We start from the raw sequence: 10,000 nt of genomic DNA, 5'->3' as shown, positions 1-10,000 counted from the left end.
ACGTCACATGAAAAACTGCTGAGTGTGTGTGTGTGTGTGTGTGTGTGTGTGTGTGTGTGTGTGTGTGTGTGTGTGTGTGTGTGTGTGTGTGTGTGTGTGTGTGTGTGTGTGTGTGTGTGTGTGTGTGTGTGTGTGTGTGTGTGTGGTGTGTGTGTGTGTGTGTGTGTGTGTGTGTGTGTGTGTGTGTGTGTGTGTGTGTGTGTGTGTGTGTGTGTGTGCGCTCGCATTTCTCTATCAGTGTGTGGGTTTGTGAGAGTAAGTCAGTGAGTGTACTGTACAGTATATGCTCAGCTGGCTTCGTGTGTGTGTGTAAGTTCCTGTGAACACTATATGAAAGTGTGCAGTAGAATAGATATCTCTCCCACATGACATCATTCCTCTCTGTCTGGCTGCCTCTGTCTTACAACACATCTGTTTTAAGCTCTCAAACTCTGCGTTTCTCTATCTCACTGCATATCTATCTGACTGCCTGTCTATCTCTCTATCTCTGTCTATCAGACTGTCTGTTCATCTGTCCACTCTTTCTGCAATGTATTTTGAGTATCAGTATCCTCGTCTCTTCTATGGTTCATATAGAGACTCAATCACCCTGTGTCTGTCTGTATGTCTGTCTGTCCGTCTCAGTGATATGTGATAGCAGCAGTATGCCATACGTAGACAGCTGAACCGTGTGTGGGTTCCTGGACATCGAAGAGAAGGAAAACAGCTGTCGATTCCAGAGACGATACTTCATACTTGATACACAGGGGAAATGTTCTGCTGTGGTATATGGACAACCCACAGGGTACTACACACACGCACACGCAGTGCCACGCACATGCACATGCACACAACAAACACTTAAACAAATATGCCACAGTAAGAGGAAGTAGAATTGACCAATAGAAGTTGTACAACCTTGGACTCTGAGCCAATGGTGACACTGTGTGTTTGTGCTTGTATACAGAACCTGCCCAGTGGGGCAGCCTCAGTGGGCAGCCTGCGGCTATGCCCAGTGGGGCAGCCTCAGTGGGCAGCCTGCGGCTAACCTACATCTCCAAGGTATCCTCTTTATCTATGACTGCCTGTCATTTCCCCTATTTATGTTATGTCTATGTCTAAACTCCTTAATAAATAATGTATATCGTTATTGTTGGGTGGAAACGTATGTTCAAAACGGTTATTGCCCCAGACGGTTACAATAGCTGATCTACAAGCTCGCGATGAGGTGTGAGCTTTGCTACATTGTAATTTGAAATATTGGAGGTATGACTGACATTTCTGCCGACACAGCGACATGTACAGTAGAAGTCATTTTTAAATTGAAGTTATAATGAGGACGGAACAATTGATACAGTATATCTCAGAGCAAGCAAATATGTTTGATCCAGTACTCATCTGGCGGTTACAGCTAATGTCTACGTGCACGGCTGTGCTGAAGCAGACTGTGAAGTTTTCCACATGTCTGTGCCGAGCTAACCAGAGATAATCGCATATGCCTGACTAGACTGTAGTGCTGACTGCTGACAGCTGGTCACTGGACACTGTAACTGAAATAAGCTTTACTCTGTCAACTAGATGACATTGGACAAAGATAATAAAGATGCTTTCTCATCGTCTCCTTCATCCTCTTTTTCCTTTTCATCACAAATTTCTCTTCTCTTCTCTTCTCTCTTCTCTTCTCTTCTCTTCTCTGGCAGGTGGGTGAAGCAACACCAAAGCAAAAGCCAAGACTGAAGTTCTGCTTGGTGAGTGTTCTTTTTTAATATTTGAATGTGAATCTTATCTTGTCTGACATCTACAATACAGCAGACATTATTCTTACAATACAATAATTATTGTGCAACTTGTCTTTCTTATGTATATTATATGTGTACTGTGCAGTTATCAATGCAGTATCCCGCGGTATTTCCTCCAAGCTATGATGTGACTGACATGAAAGACTGGGTTACTGCTCTTAACAAGGCAAGCAAGATCACGGTAAGATACGAGTATAGCATGTGCGATTGTACACACACACACACCACACACACACACACACACACACACACACACACACACACACACACACACACACACACACACACACACACACACACACACACACACACACTCACAATTACAACGTTATGCTAACATTGTGCCCAAGAGCTAGTGAATGACACAGTGATACTGGAATCACATGATCCAGTGAGCAGATGGGTGTGAGCTGTTAAGGGTGATGCAATAAATAGACATCAGACAGAAAGTAATCTTGACTCATAGCTCTTGTTTATTTAAAAAAAATCAAGCCCTTTGAAACAGTCTTCAGCTTATTCAGACTTGGGTTTGTGTCCATCCACCCCGAACGCCCGGGGTTATTTAATCCGTTAAAGCGCCCAGTGATTTATAGCAGCGGAGCACATTTAGCGACGGACCGGATGTTATCCCGGATGTGGCTGAATTGGGAGGCATACTTCGTTTAGACTAGTCATTGGTTAGACGTAAGGTTGGTGAGGGGTGCATTAAGGTTTGGGAGAGGGTTAAGGTTAGGTTTAGGTTGATGTAGCCAAAACACTCTTGAGTGATCGACCACAACGGGAGGTATGATTGCGACTAGCGACTGGACTGGTGGGCCATCTAAAACATAATCTTTTCTTAGAATTGGATGGAATGATTTAGATCAAGAGTTATTAACGTTTTAAGATTTTCGTTCTCGTCGGCTAAACAGGTTTTGATATCGATAATCTCCATCCTTTTGATCAATCTCCGTCTTGAGCTCTGGGCGTTACTAATTGATAGGGCGGAGAACTCCGTCCTGAGCGCTCAGGGTGTTAACAGGGACTGTACAGATACCGGTTACAGACTGTATTTTATAACGGGCACAGAGGGTCTTTCTTTCTACACACACTTCTCCAGAGGAAGAGGAAGTAATGAGATTTGTTGTTATGTGTAAGTTATAACATTGCTCATACTAGTCATATGGCGATATGGAAAAATATAATATCACGATTCTTTTTCACGATCCACGATATTATCAGGATCCTTTTTCATGTTACTTAACAGTAACAGACCATTTTGAACAAAATGCAAATCATAGAATGTGCATTCACTGATGTACACAATATCTGTGAAAAGGCATATCATGGAGACATTGTAACTCATTCTTTTTCACCATCGCCCACTCCTAAGTCATTAGTCATTATGAATGTGCGATGATGAACACACACACACACACACACACACACACACACACACACACACACACACACACACACACACACACACACACACACACACACACACACACACACACACACACAGTGCAAGTGGTGCGTTGTTGAGGCATTTCTCTCACCTGCAAACTGTTACAGGAAATGCCGCTCTTTCTCTTTCACTTCCCCTTCTTCTGAGAGGCTCTTTCTTTCTTCCTTTCTTTGAGCCTCATTGGCAGTTAGTTGGCATCAGTCTGAAAATGAATGAATAGAATTCTATTTTGGGATAAATTGAATAAAATGTTCCTGTCCATAGGTTTTCTTCAGAAGTTAGTGGCCTAACAATCTCAAAATCACGAACGAAACATCCATTCAATACCAAATGTGAATCACATATAGAGGGTCCTGTACAAATCACCCAAAGCACCACTTTGATGCGCAAAATGTTTGGTTCAAAAACATGATTTTCAGAGGTATCAAAACTCTCAAAATGAAATAAAAGTGATCTCCGGAGTGATGTGACCATGTAATTCGTTTGCAAAATGTGTGAGAGGGGCCTTTTTCTGTAGTGGGAGGCATAGGCGCCACACTATACCGGTGCTGCATGCTTGCCTCTCTCTGCAATGACCATTCTGGCTATAGTCTAGTCTACGTTCAGTAACTGCAGTTGCTCTCTCAGTCTCATCAAGGTGTCACAAGCTAATACACAACAATTCATCGTTCTTTGTCAAGGTCAAGGTCAGCTTTATTTGTCAATCCAATACATGTGCAGAGTGCAGACATATAGTGGGTTGAAATTGCGTTTCCCTCTCATCCACGGTGCAAATAAAACAATAAACAGCAAGTAACGGTGACAATAACAACAAATTGTGAAGGCCTATGCTGGCTGTGTGAGCTGTGCCTGCTATGTCATGACATCCACCCAAAATCAAAACGCCATATATCACGATTGCAGGATCCGAACGGCATGGAATTTGAATCGCACGTCACATGGCCTCCAACGGTATTCCTCCCAGTAGATTCCTCTTGTCCTGGAGGCTGTAACCGGCGTCTCGCATCAGCAATTTCCCCAGAATTGCACCTTTCTAGTTGTGGATTGTCTTTGTTTGGCTTCACTAAGTTGTCTCGACAAATTGTGTTGTAACCACGTTCAACCCGGTGTCCCAATTTTGGCCTTGTCATTATAGCTGAAGATTGTCAGAAATCATCAATATAATTGCCATGTTGGTATTTCTTATTGAAGACATTTGGTACAGATATTGAATGAGCAAATATATACTGTACTATGGGCAAAGCAAAGCTTTTTCAATTCACTTTGAAAAGTTCTTGGTTGAAAGTCTAAACTTAAATGTATAATAGATAACATGCATAACATTTTTAACTGTAGCACATGTGACTGATGTGCCATACCTATGTTCATAAACAAATTTGTAAGTGTACCTACTTTTACTTGGGTTAACCATACATACATCTGTCCTTCTGTGTCCTAGGTACCTAAAGCTGGCCCACATCTGCCCAGGTCAGATGTGTCCACAGTAAGTGGTGATACTCAGGGAAGGAAACAGCAGGCTTACAAGACTGAGATCATTGGTGGAGTGGTGGTTCACACTCCCATCCAGGTATTGGGATGTAGCCGACACAATCATTGTTATTAAACTGATGATGAAAGCAAGGACAATGAGGTGTGCTGTGTTAGTGACACAGAATGTGCTATTCTAATGATGACGATGTGTTTCAGAATGAAGGCGATGAAACAGAAATTAGAGAACGAAAGGTCATCAAGCCAGGCGTCCTGAGGTGTGGTTTCTGTGTGAAACAGGGTAATGTGGTGAGTACCCACACATGGACTACTGAAATCACTCAAGTGTCTGTATGAAAGTCTTTTGGGTTTATGATACTGAAGGTTCAATGTGGTTTGTATTTCAGAGGAAGAACTGGAAGAGACGTTTCTTCACCCTGGATGAAAATGCTGTCAGTTACTACAAGGGTGACACAGTGAGTTCACAAGTCGTCTTTTTCTTGACTGTCACTTTTCCACACAATGGTAATGGCTTGGCTCGACTTGACTCTGCTCCCTTTTTTGGTTTTCCATCTGGCAAAGTTGTGGATAGTACTTAGTATCTCCTCCATTGAGGCTCCAAGCAAGCTTAAGTAATACTAAAAGGTGACAAGAATACACTACAGACTATTGATTGGTCAGTATTGGTCAGACGGTCAAGAGGGATTTTTTTGGTTGCTCACTCAAGCAGCAATATGTCTGTCTGTCCCACGGAAAGCGTCCGACCAAACTGAGAATTTAAATTCCACAACAAATGTACAAAACCATCTGTATCTGTCTGACCGTGGATCTGAGGAGGATACATCGATTATGCAGAGGTTGCACAGATTCTGTGTTTGAGGATTGTTTGCATCAGCTTCCCTGATTGGCCAACCCAAACAGAGGAGAAGGAATCTATCAAATTCAAAGCAAAGTGGGCGAGATTAAAAGGTACAGTATTGGGATTGTAAGTAGGAGAGAGTAGGTCATAATATGTTTAAGTGAGTTAATTAAATCATTGTTTTTGATTGGCAAAAACCCTACAGGTTTATGTGTTCATTGCCAGAAGGAAAAGAGGAGAGAGCTGACACATCGTCAGCTCATCAACATGGTTGATCAACATGGTTGATGAGCTGAGGGAGGTGGTGGAGTTGAGAGGTTGAACATGCTATTATGAACCGTAGTAGTCGCTAACAAAGGGAAAGGGATATATGGCATGACACAGTGATATATGGCAGTGATCAGCCAGCCTCATTCTCCTGGCTGCTATCTTCTCACTCTTTTTCTTTCTTTCTTTCTTTCTTTCTTTCTTTCTTTCTTTCTTTCTTTCTTTCTTTCTTTCTTTCTTTCTTTCTTTCTTTCTTTCCTTTCCTTTCCTTTCCTTTCCTTTCCTTTTTTCCCTGTGCAAGCCGGTTGACTTTAGCTCAGGGACGTAACATAACAGGATGAAATTAACATCTCCAGGTTTTGTGTTATACCTTTTTCTGCCCCCCCCCCCCCCCCCCCCCCCCCCCCCCCCCCCCCCCCCACACACACACACACACACACACACACACACTTTTCTTCTTCTTTGATAGTAGAGGGTCAGGTTCTCTTTCATTAAAGGAGAGCTGTGTCACAGCAGTTCATGTACAGTGGAGAATGAAGTACCTGTAACCAAAAATAAGTCAAGTCAAGCAGAGTCAAGTTAAGCAGAGTCAAGTACCACATCATTTGGTGGAAATTGTTGAGGTTTGTATGTATGTTGTGCCGTTGGCTACAATCTACAGCCAATGTCACATCACTGATGCAATTGTGTATGTGTCAGGATAAGGAGCCTCTTCGAGCTATTCCACTGAGGGACGTTCAGAAGGTTCACCAATGTTTGGTCAAATCTGGGTCAGTCTAAATCCTGTTGCATACCTCTATATTTTCATTTTCTGCACATCTGTCAGTCTGGCCCATCTGGTGTGCCTGTCTCTCTCCCTCTCGCCCTGTCTCTCTCCCTCTCGCACTGTCTCTCCCTCTCGCCCTGTCTCTCTCCCTCTCTCTCTGTCTCTCTGTCACAGTCTCTTCCCCTCGCTCGCTCTCTCACTCTCTCTTTCTTTGTCTATCCCTTTGCAGACACCAGTATGTTTCAGAGGTGAAATTATCATCTTCTGTGTTTGTTAGGGACCTGTTAATGAGAGACAACCTCTTTGAGATCATCACCAGCTCCAGAATCTTCTACGTTCAGGTACATGACAACTGAGTAATTTTCTTCCTTGCGCGCGCACACCACACACACACACACACACACACACACACACACACACGTCGAGTCTGGGGGTGCTTGAGGGCTGAAGCACCCACTGACACAATGGGCGTGTTCGGAAATAGCGCAATGTGCAATGCAAACTAATAGGCGAGTGCGTTCCCGCACTGGGGGGCGGGGCGGGAGGGCACCCACTGCCGTTATAAGAACTTTCCACGCCTGCACACACACACACACACACACACACACACACACACACACACACACACACACACACAAACAAACAGTATCCATGACTGCTAGATGGAGGACAGGAGGAGTACTGCTGTCAGTACAACAGAGGGGAGAAATGCGTTTGCTCAGTTAGTTCAACATGGTACAGTGCAAGACAAACTACATTATGTAGAGCATGCCATTCCAATAAACAATTGGAACAGGTCTAAAGTATCTTATAGTAAAGAGGTGTATAGCAAAGTGTAGAAAATTATTGTTTTGCTGGTCCTACTCAGCTGCTCTGTTTGTTGTGATTGGAAGAGCCCTCCTTGTTGAGCCCTCCTTGTATGAATAATGGTGTAGCTAATCCAGACTTTTATAGAGGCCAAAGTAGAATAATTAGCAAACAGGAAAACGAATGCACTGAGCTGCAGTAACGAAGGGTTGGTATGTCTACACTGGTGTCTCCTCCAGCTGTCGTTCCATATGCTGGAGATGTTTCCTCTGAATGCTCTGTCACTGATGTGTGGCAGCGGTTCTGTTTTTAGAAGGACGAAAAGTATGTTTTTGTGAATCAGGCAAAACCATCTGTTACCATAACAACAATAACATCCTGTCCTTCCCCTCGGGAGAACAGCTGACTGAGGAAGGCTGATCAGAAGGGAAACCCTAGGAGCAAGAGGGAGGGGGCTGTGTGTGTGTGTGTGTGTGTGTGTGTGTGTGTGACATCATCAAACCCTGTACACTCAAGACACGCTCCATATATGGCCAGTACAGAATTAATTTCATATGTTGATCTGACCCCCCATGCGCCAGTGCTCACCCAGCAGTCTGCTGTCTTCCGTTACCCAGGCGGATTCGTACATGGGCAAGGTCGCTTCTCGCCCTCAGGGCATCTTACTGGCGTTAGTCACTTTATTAGCTGTTTAGCTAACGGAACGTTACATATTAGAAGAATATGCTTTGGTTTAATAAACACCACATGATGTTGCTAATGTTAACAATAATTCACCCACACAATTTCATAAATAACATAATAAATGGAGACTACGGCTAACATTTAAGATACACTCCATGTATGTATACATAACCCATTGTTCCCTTTGTTTGTCTCTATAGACTGACTCTCCAGAGGAGATGTATGGCTGGATCAGGGACATTGATATGAAGATTCAGGACTTCAGAGGCCCTACTAAGGTTCCCTACAGTCTTTTGTCTCTCATCAATCTTTGTTGAATTTATACTTTATTTATGGTTTAAAATGTATCTATGCCAGGAGGCTGGTATTGCCCATACGGCTAATACCGATATGTCACTAATGAGCTGGAGGGTCTGGCAGCTGGACGGTCTAGCAGTGTAGATCCCATAAGCTGGATGGACAGCTTGTGCCCAGCTGGTTAGTTCCGGTCCATAGCCTCATGGGGCACATATCCCATAGTCTACAGGGGGATTGCTCTGTGATTATTAAGTTACAAAAAATACATAGTTGTTGACGATTCCAAACATATTCGGGTATTGATGTCCTTGACCTGCTGGTCACAATAAATATTATGATCCTCCAAATACGCCAAGATTAGCTGTGGGCACACAGACAGACAGAGCTAAATGCAATATCTCTGCTTGACTGAGATAGAAGATAATTGATAGAATGCTCAACGTGTACAACTATAGTATTATACAAATCACATACCTTTATTTGACATGGATGAGGGAGGTGATACATGGCAGTTCCTTTGTGCGCTACTTTCTATATAAGGAAATGACCATGTCAAACATGGATAAAATTTTGCTGCCAAACTGCAGATGGTTTGTTAGAGTGGAGACCGGAGACATTCACAGAATGGCTGCATACCAATTAAGTTGAGGCATGCCAGCAGCAACTTCTGTGTTTGGAGTCAACACTCCCCATGCTACTAAAATGAGGACTATACCATTTTGGTCACTGGCACAGTTCATTGTTGACAATTTATAACATTTTAGTGTTTATCTTAGTTTTGAGCAAATGGCAATTGTGAATAAATAAGGCTATGGGGTGTGCTCTGGTGGCTTACCCACCAGACCGCCCCCATGCTCCTAGATGCATGTCATCACATCTTTCGCTTTCCTGTCTTTACTCTTTCTTTGTCTCTACTATAAAATTAAAGCACAAATGTGAAAAAGATAATATTTTAATTTAAAAAATGGGTATGTTATAAACAAATTAACATTGTCCCTGACTGTATTGTCCAAATAGGGCAATGGCGATTGCCCTGGTGATAAACTCACACGCTGTCTCTGTCTCTCTCTGTCTCATCACAGGATTTTAAACGTGTATCTTCTCTTTATCGATGTAACTACGCCTCTGCATCCCGCAATCTACAGACTGAGAGACCTGCGCTGGTCAAGTCATGTTCTGTGGCCCCAGGCTGGCAGCCTTGGACCCCTATGCCCCAAAGTGAAGACACGGAAGACATGGACATCACGTTCAGCCCCTTGCCCACACTGCCTTCTCCTTCTTCATCTTCCACTTCCTCCTCTACTTCCTCTTCCTCTAATTCCCTCTCTGCCATGGCTCCTTGCTCTAGTGCTATTCCCCCAGCTCCAGCTAGCATCCCGGGGGATTCCGCTACTTTAGGGAGCTTTTCTAGTGGCCGAAGGCGGCACCGCTCTCAGCCCCAGACTCACACAGACCGAAGTTTCCCCTTCAGCTTGGATGACGCTAGCATTCGCACCACAGATGTATAAAATCGATTAAATCTCTCTGATTTCCCTTCTGGACCAAGATTTATGTGGCTGTTTTTAGATAATTCCCCAGTGACTTGACAACAAGAGTGGTCTCACTACCATAGCCTGCTGCTTCGGAGC

General features: G+C 43.6%; 1 protein-coding gene across 5 annotated transcripts in view; it reads left to right on the top strand.

Annotated features, from left to right (window-relative positions):
- The first annotated feature begins 1,855 nt into the window (after nucleotides 1–1,855).
- The window catches only part of LOC308317180 (pleckstrin homology domain-containing family A member 2-like), a 9,718-nt gene continuing 1,573 nt past the window's right edge, over nucleotides 1,856–10,000 (top strand). Inside the window, exons 1-8 of one of the 5 annotated variants that reach the window (XM_080766030.1) lie at nucleotides 1,856–1,959; nucleotides 4,664–4,792; nucleotides 4,912–5,001; nucleotides 5,100–5,168; nucleotides 6,518–6,588; nucleotides 6,862–6,925; nucleotides 8,276–8,353; nucleotides 9,455–10,000. The exon at nucleotides 9,455–10,000 is cut by the window's right edge and continues 1,573 nt beyond it. In XM_080766030.1, the coding sequence (XP_080622156.1) occupies nucleotides 1,870–1,959; nucleotides 4,664–4,792; nucleotides 4,912–5,001; nucleotides 5,100–5,168; nucleotides 6,518–6,588; nucleotides 6,862–6,925; nucleotides 8,276–8,353; nucleotides 9,455–9,880 (1,017 nt within the window). In that variant the 5' untranslated portion in view covers nucleotides 1,856–1,869 and the 3' untranslated portion in view covers nucleotides 9,881–10,000. Of the gene's footprint in view, nucleotides 1,960–4,663; nucleotides 4,799–4,911; nucleotides 5,002–5,099; nucleotides 5,169–6,517; nucleotides 6,589–6,813; nucleotides 6,926–8,275; nucleotides 8,354–9,454 lie in introns of all 5 variants that reach the window. The other 4 variants (XM_080766028.1, XM_080766029.1, XM_080766031.1 and 1 more) reach the window with 4 other exon arrangements.

The sequence above is a fragment of the Protomyctophum bolini genome, assembly GCF_963924005.1.
Source record: "Protomyctophum bolini genome assembly, chromosome: 6".
Lineage (NCBI taxonomy): Eukaryota > Metazoa > Chordata > Actinopteri > Myctophiformes > Myctophidae > Protomyctophum > Protomyctophum bolini.
The sequence above is the reverse complement of the archived record's forward strand: the minus strand, read 5'-3'. Positions and strand labels throughout refer to the sequence as shown.